Raw genomic sequence first — 16,598 nt, forward strand, 5'->3', positions numbered from 1 at the left:
TTTAATTTTGATGATTATAACTGACAACTAATGAAAGTCCCAAATTCAGTATCTCGGAAAATTTGAATATTGTGAAAAGGTTCAATATCGAAGACACCTGGTGCCACACTCTAATCAGCTAATTAACTCAAAACACCTGCAAAAGCCTTTAAATGGTCTCTCAGTCTAGTTCTGTAGGCTACACAATCATGGGGAAGACTGCTGACTTGACAGTTGTCCAAAAGACGACCATTGACACCTTGCACAAGGAGGGCAAGACACAAAAGGTCATTGCTAAAGAGGCTGGCTGTTCACAGAGCTCTGTGCCCAAGCACATTAATAGAGAGGCGAAGGGAAAGATGTGGTAGAAAAAAGTGTACAAGCAATAGGGATAACCGCACCCTGGAGAGGATTGTGAAACAAAACCCATTCAAAACTGTGGGGGAGATTCACAAAGAGTGGACTGCAGCTGGAGTCAGTGCTTCAAGAACCACCACGCACAGACGTATGCAAGACATGGGTTTCAGCTGTCGATTCCTTGTGTCAAGCCACTCTTGAACAAGAGACAGCATCAGAAGCGTCTCGCCTGGGCTAAAGACAAAACTGCTGCTGAGTGGTCCAAAGTTATGTTCTCTGATGAAAGTAAATTTTGCATTTCCTTTGGAAATCAAGGTCCCAGAGTCTGGAGGAAGAGAGGAGAGGCACAGAATCCACTTTGCTTGAGGTCCAGTGTAAAGTTTCCACAGTCAGTGATGGTTTGGGGTGCCATGTCATCTGCTGGTGTTGGTCCATTGTGTTTTCTGAGGTCCAAGGTCAACGCAGCCGTCTACCAGGAAGTTTTAGAGCACTTCATGCTTCCTGCTGCTGACAAACTTTATGGAGATGCAGATTTCATTTTCCAACAGGACCTGGCACCTGCACACAGTGCCAAAGCTACCAGTACCTGGTTTAAGGACCATGGTATCCCTGTTCTTGATTGGCCAGCAAACTCGCCTGACCTTAACCCCATAGAAAATCTATGGGGTATTGTGAAGAGGAAGATGCAATACGCCAGACCCAACAATTCAGATCGGAGCAACATGGGCTCTCATAACACCTGAGCAGTGCCACAGACTGATCAACTCCATGCCACGCCGCATCGATGCAGTAATCCAGGCCAAAGGAGCCCCAACTAAATATTGAGTGCTGTACATGCTCATACTTTTCATGTTCATACCTTTCAGTTGGCCAACATTTCTAAAAATCCTTTTTTTGCATTGGTCTTAATTGATATTCTAATTTTCCGAGATACTGAATTTGGGACTTTCATTAGTTGTCAGTTATAATCATCAAAATTAAAAGAAATAAACATTTGAAATACATCAGTCTGTGTGTAATGAATGAATCTAATATACAAGTTTCACTTTTTGAATGGAATTACTGAAATAAATCAACTTTGTCATGATATTCTAATGTTATGACCGGCACCTGTATAGTTTATGCTGAATGCTTTTAGCCTGTGAAAGTTAGTAATTCAAAGATACTGTTTATACAACATGTACATAATAAAGGATGCACATTAAGAGTGGGGTGATACTGTGAATGAACCACAGAATAGTAGTATGCTGGAAATGTCAAAACTCCTTTATTATACTGTAGACTATTCTTATATTACAAGTATCGTTTTCGCAACTGCATAGTAATGAAGAGCTGTCGCTAATGAGATCTAGAATTTCCACATTGCACAGAATTTTTTTTTTCATTTATTCCTAATTAAGTATGTGTACATTGTAAAACCCATAATAATATTATTTGTACAAGAAACTTTGTCATTTATCTCAGTTATTCTGCAAAATGTGTACTCACCTCTGTGGCCAGGCATACTTTCTATTAAATGTTGTAGCTATTTTATCCATATTATAACGCATTCCTATGACCCACTTAATCCAATTCAGGACCAACATTGACTGGAACGATGGAGACGATCCCAGATGGAAGTCACACTAATTCACACATTGAGACAATTTAGAGTCGATAACCTTAATGACATTATTGGTATTTGAACCCAGTCTTTTAGAGCAATAGAGCAGTTGCGCTAACCCCTAAGCCACTCTGCTGTTATTGTAGCTAGGATAAAGAGATGAACATATTTATTTTAAATTGGGGGAAATGTTTAATAGTTAAAAACAAAAGCAACAAACAAAATACAATCTTGCACTTTACCCAATTCATGTTTAATTGGTACTGGTTTAGTCTGCAGTGAAGTAGTTTGATTACTAATAGCAAATAAATGGGGGGAAGAAGGATGCTAACGGTTGGTTTTATTTTGGTAAAACAGGCCACCACCCCACTTTTCACAGTAGCTAAACGTTCCAAGGCTATTCACCTCCACAAATTGTGTTGTGTGTTTGCATAATCCATCACAGGTGGCGCAGTGGTAGTGCTGCTGCTTTGCAGTAAGGTGACTGTGGAAGATTTTGCGTTTGCTTCCCTGTTCCTCCCTGTGTGGATAGCGTTTTGAGTACTGAGAAAAGCGCTATATAAATGTAATGAATTATCATTATTATTATACTTGTCCAGCCCTCATTTCAATTAACATTTTTCCATGCTTCTTTAAAAGTAAGACTGGCAAGTGCTAGCATGTTTGTTGCTTGTTTGTATCGTACTATATAGTTTGACATCTACTTTATATAACATGCTTACTCAAAACAGTGCACTTTAGTCACAGTTCAGGGAACATGGATTTGATTCCCAACCTTGTTGTTCTTACAGAGTTTGCATGTGTCCAGTACACCCCAAAACAAAAGCCACCTGTTCTTTTCACATCCTGACTGGAGTCCTTTCCTAGAAGCCACTGATGGGAGGTGCTGCTGTTCTGTCACCTTGAAATGAAAAGTGAATTCAGAAAATGTAGAGATTCTTTTCTCTTTTTAAACTTTTATATTAACTGTCCATATCGATGTTTAGCTGACGTTTGTAAATTGAAAACAATATTTACATTTTTACAATTCACAATGAGAAATTTTAAATTGCACTGATTTTCAAAGGAGTCTAAAGGTGCCATTTTGATGACATTAAACTCCCATTTTTTTCATGTAGTTGGAATTAAAATGAGGAAGGGTGGCTGGAACAGCATTTTAAGCAGTCTAGTCATTGGTACTCGTTTTAGGATTATGCTTTTAAATGAAATCATGAATAAATAAGTTTTTTCAATGGGCCACAAATTGGCACTTCGTTGATACTGATTTTTATTCTGACGTTGCATTTCCTTTGGGAAACTTTTTTATGGTGAAGGATTCACTTTATTTTTTCCAAGATTTAACATGAGTTTTCTGTTTTTTCTCGCCACTAAAAAGTATAAAACAGGACTAATGCAGCTGTTGAAACTCACGATGGGCCTCCAGATTTTGTAGGACAACACGACAAAGTTCAAGGAGCCGCAGTCTTTTCCCTTATAGGCACCGATAAAAAGATATGCAAAGCGCGTGATGTGGAAAGGTACGAAGCAGAGCGCAAAAACTGTGCACACCACCAGGATCGTGCGAATGGACTTGGAGCGGATCTCCTTCCCCACCGTGATGCGCTCCTGCGATCTCGAAAGAACCTTCACCATGGACCAGTAACACGAGAAAATGATGAGAAATGGGATAAAAAATCCAGTGATGATCAAAGTTATCCCGTAAGGAAAATAAACGAAGAGGAGAGACGGGCTGGTAACATCGTAGCATATCGTAAAGTTGTCTACTACAACACTGCGCGAAAAGACGAGAGTTGGAAAAAGTTCGATCAGCACCACACCCCAGGACAGCGCCGACCCCCACACAGCCCGCTCTTTGGTTCTGTACGGAAGAGACCTGATGGGATAGCAGACTCCCAAGAAGCGATGGACGCTGATACAAGTCAAAAATAAAATGCTGCCATACATATTGGCGTAGAAAAGGAAGCGCGCCGCTTTGCAGGCGACGTTGCCAAAAATCCATTTGCCCCTCATGGCGTAACTGACTGTGAGTAAAGGCAAGGAAGGCAGGTAGAGCAGGTCTGCCACTGCCAGATTGACGAGGTAAACCGTAGAGCAGCTCCAGGGGCGACTCCGCAAGCACTGCCACAGAAGGGCCCCATTCAGCAACAGCCCGATCACAGTCACCATACCATAGGTTACAGGTAGCAAAATATACTTGTAACTCTCGTGTAAATGGCAGTATGCTTCTGTTGAAGAATTGACGGACACCGGCTCGGAAACAGTGGCTTCTGGGTCATCCATCGTCCCAAAATGTTCTCTTCTTTTAACGCAAGCCGTGAAGAGTACGCTGTGAACATGTGGAGTATCCCTTAACTGCACTTGCTGTGACCACAGCTTAAGCCTTGGACACTACTGCTTGCTGACGACAAGTTCAATCTGGTTTTGCCTCAGACCTTGTACGGGCGAAAGCGGGTCCTCAAAATGGATGTATTGAGAACTGGTAAACCTTTTCACCGAAGCAGTAAGAGTGGAACACTAAAGGCAAGCAAAATGCAGGGAAAGTGGAAGTCCTGCATCTTATAACATCGAGTGCACATTGGCCTTAACATTAGTGGCATTTGTTTTACTAGAAAACGCCCACCTTTTAAACCCATCAAGACTGGCTTACTACCCAGCACACGTAGGTGTAAGCCAAGCCTCTGGCCATCCCGTGCATACGGTATTTTTTACAACGTGTATTTTACACTAGTTTGTTTTTATTGCAGCAGCTTTACAAATACGCACTTTACATAAAGCAAAGTAGTAAAAAGAAACCACTCCCACAGAATAATCTGGCACTTGGATTTTCAGTTTGCAATGCTATTATGATTAATTTGTCCCTGGTGTAATATTAAAAGAATAAACAAATCAAGCAGGTTTTCAAACGTGTCAATGCCTCAAATATTAAATCGTGTAGGTCAAGGATGTAATCCTGTTCACTTATAAAATAAACCAAAAAAAATCACATAGTTTTTCAAATATGTTCATATGTCTCAAACACTTCGTCATTTATCTTACGGAAATTAAAGAGCTCAATCCAGGGAAATTTGTTGAGCTGAACAACCTTTGACGTATTATGCAAAAAACAATACAATATTAAAATGATTCCATGATCATTAATACGCTGCATTAACACGTTCCAGTTCTTTTAAATTCGCCCCAAGACTATGTGCGACGTGCCGATTCAAATCAATCAAACTTTCAGAGGCGACTCCGTCGCAATATTGAATCTACAGGGAAGTTTGGAAACAGGGTATCTGGTTTTCAAAGTGGTCTTTTCACCGGCGTTTCTAACGTACGCGAAGAATTTATTTAGTTTAGCGTCAATCTGTGTCTGATATTATGCCAACATCGTAACCTACTTACCGTGACAAAGCACGCCGATTTATAAAAATAAAGAATCGGACACGAAATCCTGCGTCAGTGGCACTCACAGCACCAGAATTTCTTTTCCTTATGCTACTTCAGTGAGACTGCGCAACATGATGTGACGATTCAGACTTGTCAGTTTTAATATTTTTATGCAGAGTCGCCTGTTTTTTTACTGCACGTTTGCTATAGTTAAGTCCACAGCGCACACCTTAAACACAGAAACCTTTTTCTCAGATTAGTAAAAGTCAACATTGGATACTATTCACTAAATATTTCACGTTAGAATTGTGTTATGGTCAGTTAACAGCATCTTCCACCCTTTGCCTTTTCTGTCGCAGCAGCTGCAGTTGGTGCTTGAGGTGATGTGGGCGCGAAACTGAAGTCTGAAACGGCTACCTGCCTCCACGTTCAGCTGCGAATTTCTGTAAAATCCGCACTAAAATCAAGTTCAGTTCTCGCTTCTATTAGCACACCCGCCGCCCTTCATTCGATTATAATATATTCAACAAAAAACGTTCATCGATAGAATATAATGTACTTATAGACTCTGATGAAGGGGACTTTAAACTACTGTACATGCATTTCACTTTTTCTCGACCGTTTCTTTTAACACCTTTCAAGTATAGGCGTCATTGTGGGCGGGTCTCAGGAGGCACGCCCGTCTAATCAGACTGCAGCAAGGACCGTCTTTTAATGATTTTAATGAAAAAAAACTTACTGTTTTTGCATATATATATGTAATAAATAATACAAGTTTGTGAGTTCATAAAAAAATAATTTTTTATCAGTAGGTTCTCTTCTAACGAGCCCACGTTCCATGCCCACGCCGCGTAGTACGACGGTAGCAGCAGCTGCTTACTTTAGGCGGGACCATGGGCTTGTGTTTGATAAGTAGTTATTGCGTCGTTGATAATTCAAAAATGAGGCAATATCATTTTTGAAAAAAAAATTATGTTAAGATATGAGTGAAATAATTTCAGTACTGACGAAGCTGGAAGGGAATCTGCACTTCAGTATTTTGAGGAAGGAACTCCGAATTAATGGCGACGGAATCCGAAAAACAAGTGGCAAGAAGTCTTTGAGAAACATTTTAATGAGAATGTTTGGCTCAAAAAGTTGCACTTCATTCAGCTTAACCGAGGAAGCTCCATACAGGGTGTGATGTTATAATGTCTGTCTCACGCCAGTACTTTACATACTTGTGAGTAAGCTATTAATACTTACTGTGTATACTTAGGCTCCAACCGTGGAGTTCAAAGTTTTCAGTGCGTTTTTCGATGGTTTTTATTATGGCGTTTTTTTGTTTTGTTAAGTCTACTCTAGTTTGGTTTCTAAAGTTAGAGGTCATTTCGTCTGCTCCTAGTGGCTCGGATCTCTTTAGATTTGCTCTTGATTGACTAGACTAGAGCGTTAGCATTAATGGATAAGTTTTGGTAGTTTACAAGTCGAAGTTATTTCTTTACAGTCATGGTATGCATCGGTTTACCATATGAAATTGCGTTCTAAAGTGAAGCATATTTTATACTTTTTTAAAAAAAGAACTAGCCTGCTCTTGCGTTTTATAATGGAGCTTATGGGTACCAGGGTCCCATTATAAAACCTGAGGTGAGAAAGCAAACGGGTTTATGTGAGGATCCTCCATTTTAAAAAGAGGCTTCACTTTTCCAGCGTCCTTCCTGGCACTGTTTAAGCCCCAGAGGTGTGGATTCACCTCGGAAAAACTTCGACAAGCGTCTTTATTGAATGATGATGACCGGATGTAAAATACTGCCTCTGTTCTGCAGATAACTAGACAACAACTGAACGAGTCACAAGTACGATCGTTTATATTCTTTTACTATAAGGAAGCTTATTTCTTTACTTCACAAAGATGTTGCCTGCCGCTTTTGGATTGTGTTTTAGTGAGAGAGAATGTTGTGCAGGTGTGTAGCATGCTCTCAAGTGATAAGAACTGAACAGTCCTTATAGGTATTCATCCATCAGTCCATCTTCCTAACCCACTTAACCATGACATGGTCACAGGGTAGCTTTAGGGTAGCCCAGCAAGCATTGGATGCTGGGGGTCCACACAGATGTGAACCCCAGTCTCCTCAACCGTGAGACAGCAGCATTCCCACTGTGCCACATTGACAACAATTATTAGTATAACTAGTAGTAATATTAATTCCTGTCATCAATATCTTCCTTCCATTAATCTGTTTGTATATTTTTCTCAGCTGCAGGCGCAACAAAAAAAAGAAAAAAATCCTTCCAAACATTATGCTTATCCAGAGTTGCTGGGCAGCTGGAGCCTATCCTTGGGACAGTTGACCATAACGCAGGAACAATCGGGTGCCAGTCCATCATAGGGTGAATACACACACAGGCTACTGGTGCACCTGGGAAAACATGTAAAATCCACACTGAAGCAAACCCCAGTCTCCTTCACTGCAAAACACAAGCATTACTATTGCACCACCTTGCCACCCAGTATAATTGTTAATCATTGTCATCAATATCTTGCTTTCATTAATCTATACATATCTTTTTTTTTCACTCTTGGCACAGCAATAATAATAATCCTTCCCTCCATCCATTTTTCCTAACCTGCTTATGTAGGGCAAGATCACAGTGCAGCGAGTGCCTATCCCAGCAATCATAGTGCTCAAGGCAGGAAGAATACCAGGAAGGTACCAGTCTGTCACATGGTGAACACACACACACACACGTACGCTTGGGCCAATTTAGCAATGCCAGTTCACCTAAGTTTAATCAGGTTGAAGTTTAGTATATTTTATTTAGCATAGGCAGAGTGGTAGCACAAAGCTGTCATTACTGCGTCACGGTGCCTGGTTCTAGATGGAGTTTGCATGCTCTCCTTGTGTGTTTATGGATTGCTTGGTATCTATATCTGAGAATTTACTGACTCGGCAACATTGTACTCTGTTGCTTTATTGCCATATCTTTAGCAAGAGCAACTCATCATTCATTAAAGAAGCAAGAATTGGTGTGTGGTGCTTAAACCTGCTTTATCACACACTCTGCCTTTTTATTTTCTGAGTTTTTTTATTTTTTAAATTGTCCATACCAAACACATGCCATGAAAAGAAAGGATTGGGTCTTTCAAAAATGCTGTGTAATAAGTTAATTCTGGATTTTATGTCTGTAAAGTACAAATAAACTTGTGCTTTTCTTACTACACTGCCTGTTGCTGTGCATCTTGCTCTATAAAATTATAACACAAAATGTAATGGGTCGGGGTTCATGTTTGCTTTATTTAGTCATGTTTGCATAAGAAAATATGAAATTTGCTTTCTCAGTTGCATTTAATAAGACGGAAAGAAATGAAACAAAACAAATAGAGACAAGACAGATTAAGGTAAGGCAGTTTGATAATTCATATTTACACAATAATTGTTACAGGATATATACTAAACCTTACTCATTATCTCCGATATTCCTTATTAAAAAGTCATATGGCACTAGGAAGAAAGGAGTCTGCACAAGTTTCCTCCAAGTACTTTGGGTTTTATCCTACATTCTCAAAGACCTATTTTAGGTTAACTGACTGTTATGAACTGGCTGACTGTAGGTATTGGTGTGTGTCTAAGAGTACCTTGCCATGGATTGTCTTTTTCATTTAGACTGAGCTGAAGCACAGTAGAACAGTTGTTTTCAAGTACAAGAAGGTACTTGGGTAGTTACACTTTAAAAATATTAACAATTTCAATTTTTATTAATCAATGGTTCAAATCATTTAATTCAAAGTACTACTGCAACAATTGTTGCTAGAATTGGAATCTATGACCACTGTAACAACAAACTACGAAGAATAATTTTGGAAAGCCCAAAGTCAAACAAATTACTAAGATGATAGAGAAAACACAGAGTCATTACAGGATTACTTAAGGAACAGAGAACAAAAGACACAGAATTCACTGATACTAAAATTCGATATATAAACCAGAAATCAAAGTCAAGGAATCCAGCAAAGTTCTAATTCTTTAAATTTATTTTTAACTAACTAAATGCACAGAAGATGTTTTCTCCAACAATCCCAAAAATCTGGATGCCAAGGACAGCACTTTGTCATCCTAAAGTGCATTAGCATGATGACAGCATGCATCTCATGACCTTCACATGGTAGCACGTGCTGTGCCATCACTAACAACCATATGGTTGTAGCTATTCAGTGCACAAAATGAAGATTTCCACATTAAAAAGTAGTATAAAATAGTAATGTGTTAACATCATCAAAGTGAAAAAAGTGATTAAAATTAAAATACATTTCTGCAAAAATTTATTCTACAAACTTCAAAACCCTTAAGTCATAGCACCCTGTGCTCTGACCTCCAAAGATCATTCCCCTCCGGAATTAATAAAGCATACCAAATACCCAAATGAGAGAAATAATATTAAAGAATGGGGTACCAGACATTAGCTCATTTTATTGTTCTTTGCAAATAGAATGTTTGCAAGAGAAAAAATATCTTTGGGTACCACTGATACATCCTCCTTTAGACACGTGTACTGCTTGCACAGGATGACAGCAGTTTTGAGAGAGAATAAATCAGAAGATGACACAGACTGATCAGAATTCAAGCAGGGGCCATAGCTGGGAAGACTAAATTTAAATAGATGGGGATCAGGTAGTGTAGCCAAAAAAAAAAAAAAAATAATGTAAAACGTAATCCATAGTTAGATGGCAGAAGATGATGTTGTAAACAGTAACTCAGAAACTAACAATAAGAAAGATGCTTAAAAGTTATTTCTTCATCACTCCAAATCTTGGATGATGAGGAAATGTAAAATGCTGAACTTTATGCCATTGTGGTAATGACATCACTTGTCAAGCACTCCTCAAGCCTAGCAATGACATAGCAACCATTAACAAAACTAACTCAGAATTTCAGTGCCCATACGAAAAAACAATATGGTTTCACAGGAGCATGATATCATATTTAACACCAGTAACAATCCATGGGAACAAAACATAAATATTACCAGTAGATTCCTTGACCTTCAAAACCCCAGAAACTACTGTATACATAAAAAAATAAAAATTGTAAGCCTGATCATTACAACACCATGTTATTCTTGTGGCTGCTATTTATCTTGGAATTCCCAAGGGAGGCAGAGTCCAGGACCCAGGTCATTGTTCTTCTAGATCACGTATGTCAAACTCCAGGCCTGGAGGGCTGCAGTGGGTGCAGGTTTTGTTTCTAACCCTTTTCCTAATCAGTGTTCAGTTTTCATTGCTAATTCTTTTCTGTGTATTTTAATAGCCCTGATTTTAAGGATTAAGTTTTCTGAATTGATTCTTTTCTTCATTAAATGACAGCCAAACAGAAATGAGACATGAAACAAGCCAACAGGTGACCAGCTAAATTGGGGCTTCAAACTCCAACCAGTTCCTTAATGAGAAGCTGACTCTTGCTGTTAATTAAGCCCGTTATTCAATTCTATGGCTTGTTGCTGCTCTCTTTTTTGCCACAACAGACATTTCCAAAACTGTTGATATTCTGTTTTTTTCTATGAGCTCCTAAAATGTTTTGGTAACCTGAGGGATCAGCCTTACTGAGACCTTCATCTTTATTTTCAGATTTTGTTTGATGGGTACAGGTGAGTCCCACAGGATAAAAGGGTCTGGTAGGACCCCTTCTTCAGCTTGACGGCATCCCTCGCCGCCGGTGTCCACCAACGGGTTCTGGGAATGCCGCCACATCAGGCACCGACCACCTTACAGCCACAGCTCCGGTCAGCCGCCTCAACAATAGAGGCACGGAACATGGCCCATTCAGACTCGATGTCCCCCACCTCCCTTGGGACGTGGTCTAAGTTCTGCCGGACGTGGGAGTTGAAGCTACTTCTGACAGGGGACTCTGCCAGTCGATCCCAGCAGACCCTCACAACACGCTTGGGTCTACCAGGCCTGACTGGCATCCTCCCCCACCATCGAAGCCAACTCACCACCAGGTGGTGATCAGTTGACAGCTCCGCCCCTCTCTTCACTCAAGTGTCCCAAGACATGTGGCCGCAAGTCTGACGACACAACCACAAAGTTGATCATTGAACTGAGGCCTAGGGTGTCCTGGTGCCAAGTGCACATATGAAAACCCCTATGCTTGAACATGGTGTTTGTTATGGACAATCCGTGATGAGCACAGAAGTTCAATAACAAAACACCGCTTGGGTTCAGATCAGGGTGCCATTCCTCCCAATCACGCCCTTCCAGGTCTCACTGTCATTGCCCACGTGAGCATTGAAGTCTCTCAGCAGTACGAGGGAGTCCCCAGAAGGTATGCCCTATAGCACCCCCTCCAGGGACTCCAGAAAAGGTGGGTACTCCAGTCCAAACTGCTGTTTGGCTCAAACGCACAAACAACAGTTAGGACCCGTCCCCCCATCTGAAGGCAGAGGAGGCTACTGTCTCATCCACCGGGGTAAACCCCAATGTACAGGTTCCAAGTCGGGAGGCAAGAAGTATGCCCACACCTGCTCGGTGCCTTTCACTGGGGGCAACTCCAGAGTGGTTGAGAGTCCAGCCCCTCTCAAGGAGATTGGTTCCAGAGTCCAAGCTGTGCATCGAGGTGAGCCCGACTATATCTAGCCGGAACCTCTCAACCTCACGCACTAGCTGGAGGCTTCTAATAGGTACTGGCAGGCCAAGCAGAATGCGGCTTCGGTGGTTGCTGATGCAAAATCTCGGGCATGGGAGGAGTTTGGGGAGGCCATGGAGAATGACTTTCGGACGGCTTCGAGGAGATTCTTGTCCACCGTCCGTCGTCTCAGGAGGGGGAAGCAGTGCAGTGTCAACACTGTATATGGTGGGGATGGTGCGCTGCTGACCTCGACTCGGGATTTTGTGGGTCGGTTGGGAGAGTACTTTGAAGACCTCCTCAATCACACTAACATGCCTTCCAATGAGGAAGCAGAGCCTGGGGACTTGGAGGTGGGCTCCCCCATCTCTGGGACTGAAGTCACCGAGGTGGTCAAGAAACTCCTTGGTGGCAGGGTCCCGGGGGTGGATGAGATACGCCCGGAGTTCCTCAAGGTTCAGGATGTTGTAGGATTGTCTTGGTTGACACGTCTCTGCAACATCGCATGGACATCGGGGACAGTGCCTCTGGATTGGCAGACCGGGGTGGTGGTCCCTTTAAGAGGGGGGACCGGAGGGTGTGTTCCAACTCCATAGGGATCACACTCCTCAGCCTCCCTGGAAAAGTCTATTCAGGGGTTCTGGAGAGGAGGGTCCGTCAGATAGTCGAACCTCGGATTCAGGAGGAGCAGTGTGGTTTTCGTCCTGGTTATGGAACAGTGGACCAGCTCTACACCCTTAGCAGGGTCCTGGAGGGTGCATGGGAGTTTCCCCAACCAGTCTACATGTGTTTTGTTGACTTGGAAAAGGTGTTTGACCGTGTCCCTCAGGGAATCCTGTGGGGGGTACTCCGGGAGTGTGGGGTACCGGACCCCCTGATAAAGGCTGTTCGGTCCCTGTACAACCGGTGTCAGAGCTTGGTCTGCATTGCCAGCAGTAAGTCAAACCCATTTCCAGTGAGAGTTTGACTCCACCAGGACTGCCCTTTGTCACCGATTCTGTTCATAACTTTTATGGACAGAATTTCTAGATGCAGCCAGTGTGTTGAGGGGGTCCAGTTTGGTGGACTCAGGATTGGGTCACTGCATTTTTGCAAATGATGTCCTGTTTGCTTCATCAGGCTGTGATCTTCAGCTCTCTCTGAATCGGTTCACAGCTGAGTGCGAAGCGGCTGGGATTGGAATCAGCACCTCCAAATCCGAGACCATGGTCCTCAGCTGGAAAATGGTGGAGTGCCCTCTCAAGGTTGGAGGCAAGATCCTGCCCCGAGTGGAGGAGTTCAAGTATTTTGGGGTCTTGTTCACGAGTGAGAGAAAAATGGAGCGTGAGATTGACAGGCAGATCGGTGCAGCGTCCACAGTGATGTGGGCTTTGCATCAGTCTGTCATGGTGAAAAAGGAGCTGAGCCGTAAGGCAAAGCTCTCAATTTACCAGTCGATCTATATTCCTACCCTCACCTATGGTCATGAGCTATGGGTAGTGACCGAAAGAACGAGATCGTGAATAAAAGCGGCTGAAATGAGTTTCCTCTGCTGGGTGTCTGGGCTTTCCCTTAAAGATAGGGTGAGAAGCTCAGTCATCTGGGAGGGGCTCAGAGTAGAGCAGCTGCTCTTCCGCATCGAGAGGAGTTGGATAATGTGGCTCTGGCATCTGATCAGTATACCTCCTGGACGCCTCCGTGGTGAGGTGTTCCGGGCACATCCAACCGGGAGGAGGCCCCGGGGAAGACCCAGGACACACTGGAGGGACTATGTCTCCTGGCTGGCCTGGGAAAGCCTTGAGATTCTCCTGGAAGAGCTAGAAGAAGTGGCCGGGGAGAGGGAAGTCTGGGCATCTCTGCTCAAGCTGCTGCCCCCGTGACCCGACCTTGGATAAGCGGAAGAGGAAGGATGGGTACAGGTGAGCTGGTCATGTTCTGCTTGTTTATGTCTCATTACTGTCCAGCTGCTAATTAAGGAAAAAACAACTAAGGGGGCCTGAGTCAAGCTAATTAAAGCTAAGGCTAAAGAAGTTAATTAGCATCAAAAACTGGTCACGAATTAAGAAGAGGGTTAGAATGAAACCCTGCAGCCACTGCGGCCCTCCAGGACTGGAGTTCGACACTCCTGTCTAGATCATGATCTTACTGGCTGAGGGTGGAGGAGGAAAATGGGTGTTACACTCAAACCCTTGAACATTGCGCTCTGTAAATCAGTCCCCATAAGAGATTCACAATATTGCTGCATTTAACACCATATTAATGATTTTCTTACAGTATACAGTATATCAATATTGTCAGCCATTTAACTTTAGATTTCAGAATCATTTCCCAAAATAATAAAAATACCTTAATGCCTATTCTCAAACATGCTTGCTAGTGTGTTAAGAAGGCAAAGGCTCATTTACAATATCATTACAGTAATGAATTAAACTGAACACTAGGTTTAAACTCTATCTACAAGTTCCCCAAGACCTTGGAATGATTTACTCGATAATGAGAGGGGAGTCCCACTGGTCTCAACATTAATTCCTTTAGCATACTCATAGCATGCAAAATGGTGTCATTCATCATGACTACCTGTTACAAACTGAACTAGTCTGATGAAAATATTATGCAAAAATAGAACTGAATCCAGCCAGGACAGAACGATGGTACAGTAGCTAGCTCATGGACACTGGGTTCATATCTCCAGCTAGTCACTGTCTGTATAGAATATGCATATTTCTCACCATGTCAGCTTGAGTTTTTCTTGGTGCAGAAGTTTTCCTCACGCATTCCAAAAATGAGCAGGCTAGATTAATTGAGGAACCAAGTTTGATTGTGTGTTAGAGTGCCCTGTATTGGGCTGTAATGCCATCCAGGGCAGCAGCATAGGCTGTGGAATACATAACCCTAAAATTTGATTACGCTGATTTGAACAGTGGAATCCCTATAAATTGGGAGGTTTACCTACTGTACTGTCACAATGCAGAGGATTAGAGCTGCATACTGGTGACTTGCTTTCTGTTGGACACCGGCCATATTTGTCTGATATATGTGGTGTTGCAGTGTATATGAGAGGTACAGTTCAAACTCTTCCATAGTATATGTCAGCAATAGCATTTTTGAAAATTGCAACTGATAGGTAGTAGAGGGATGTCAGTAGGGCAAATGTTTTTATACCTTGAAGGGTGCATAATAGGCTGAATAATAAACACTAGCAGTAGTCTACTGAGATAATTAATGATTCTTACAGAAAATGGACAAAGGATAAGGTACAAAGTCCATTGTTTTAGTAGGTCCTCATGTTTGTGGATACAGTTATAAATTGTATGTCATTCAAATTCAGCAACCGAAAAGTAATTGAAATGGATAAGAATGCAACGCTAAGATGCTACATTTAAATGCCCAGCATAACTTTGTTGTTGGAGAAGAATAGCTTACTGTTTAAAAAAAATTATAACTTTCATTGGCATAACAAATTTAACATTTGTTTTACTTTATTTTTGAATATATTATGCATACATCATTTTAATAGTAGTATCATGATGCATGCTAGAATAGAGAGCCACAACTGATTTGAAAAAAAGAACTCAATCTCAGTAAAATTGAGTTGAGTCACCGAATTCTGACTTAATGATTTTTGTAGACTCAAAGGCTGCATTTTATCTCTTCTAAACCTTGCATGAGAGCTCGTCGATTTAATAATGCTTTGAGGCCATGATAGCGATTTCTTGGGCTGGTGACAGATTTACGGCTATTTAATACGTCTCCTGGCTGAGGCTCGTCGCCGCGTTTCATATGTTTAATGAAAAATGTCATTTAATGTTTCTCCCTCACGTAGGGTATCGCAAACATTAGCGCTGCGTGCCGACGCTTCCAGGAGCCGCTCTTAACTTCCAAGTGGCTCTCAAGGATCCTAATTTGCTCTCCGGGGAAGAGCATTTCGCTCGGACTGCAGAAATGTGGGAATAAGGAGCAGTGATTGATGTTGATTACCGAAGTAAACGACTTCAGTCCGAAGACCGAGTGTATAAAGCACGCAGGGCCAAAACATCTCATTGGCTGCTGGAACGTTTCAAATTGGGGGATACCGGCGGGGAGGCCATTTGTTTCTTAAGTATTTACGAACTGAACGTACATTTCGAGGATGCTGAAAACCAGCCACTATAGGTCAGTATGCAGTTGCCGTTATGTTTTTAACTTTGCGCACATCCAGTGTAGTGCTGTTTATTTTTCATCTTTTTTTTAGTATAACGGCATTCTTTTATCTGGAAATCAAGCAGTAAAGGATCCTTTTGTACATTGCACGGTTTATGTTGGTGTCATTACATCTTATCATTCTATCAATTTCGCTTTCAGAAGAATGTATCGAGAAGATCGCCGTATTCTGCATAACGGAACACTAATTGGGTCGTGTGAGAAGAATCTCATTTCCTTGTACATCAACCAGGTAAGTGATTCTTTCGATCAGTTTGGATGATTCCGGGCACACACCTAGTATCAAAAGTACGGGTTGTCATTTTAGGACTCGCCTGTAATGTTATGCGTTAACACCGTGTTGTATATTTAAAAAGTGCTTCAGCTGCGGGTTTTGTAAAGATGGAAATTGAAAGTATCCAAGTACATTCTGAATGGAGGTTTCCGAGCAGTTTAACGTAGATATACTGTGTCTGGAATATGTGCAGCCATCCGAAATAAAAAGTTTTACTTTTTTACGACACGCTTAAAGC

The 16,598-nt window shown here is 41.8% G+C and overlaps 2 protein-coding genes across 4 annotated transcripts in view; one reads left to right on the plus strand and one right to left on the minus strand.

The window, feature by feature from the left end:
• Positions 1–2,128: 2,128 nt before the first annotated feature.
• On the minus strand, positions 2,129–4,219 carry LOC120527371 (P2Y purinoceptor 3-like). The gene has a single exon (XM_039750751.1). The coding sequence runs from the start codon at positions 4,217–4,219 to the stop codon at positions 3,242–3,244; it is 978 nt and encodes a 325-aa protein (XP_039606685.1). The 3' UTR covers positions 2,129–3,241.
• Positions 4,220–6,483: 2,264 nt separating this feature from the next.
• schip1 (schwannomin interacting protein 1) overlaps positions 6,484–16,598 on the plus strand; it is a 1,049,948-nt gene continuing 1,039,833 nt past the window's right edge. The window contains exons 1-2 of one of the 3 annotated variants that reach the window (XM_039756460.1): positions 6,484–6,530; positions 16,228–16,318. In XM_039756460.1, coding sequence (XP_039612394.1) covers positions 6,499–6,530; positions 16,228–16,318 — 123 coding nt within the window. In that variant the 5' untranslated portion in view covers positions 6,484–6,498. Of the gene's footprint in view, positions 6,531–15,835; positions 16,039–16,227; positions 16,319–16,598 lie in introns of those variants that run through there. The other 2 variants (XM_039756470.1, XM_039756476.1) reach the window with 2 other exon arrangements.

This window comes from Polypterus senegalus, chromosome 1, assembly GCF_016835505.1.
Source record: "Polypterus senegalus isolate Bchr_013 chromosome 1, ASM1683550v1, whole genome shotgun sequence".
Lineage (NCBI taxonomy): Eukaryota > Metazoa > Chordata > Cladistia > Polypteriformes > Polypteridae > Polypterus > Polypterus senegalus.

Coding starts and splice junctions, on each gene's coding strand:
- LOC120527371 (XM_039750751.1), bottom strand. CDS start 4,219: ATGGATGACCCAGAAGCCACTGTTTCCGAGCCGGTGTCCGTCAATTCT.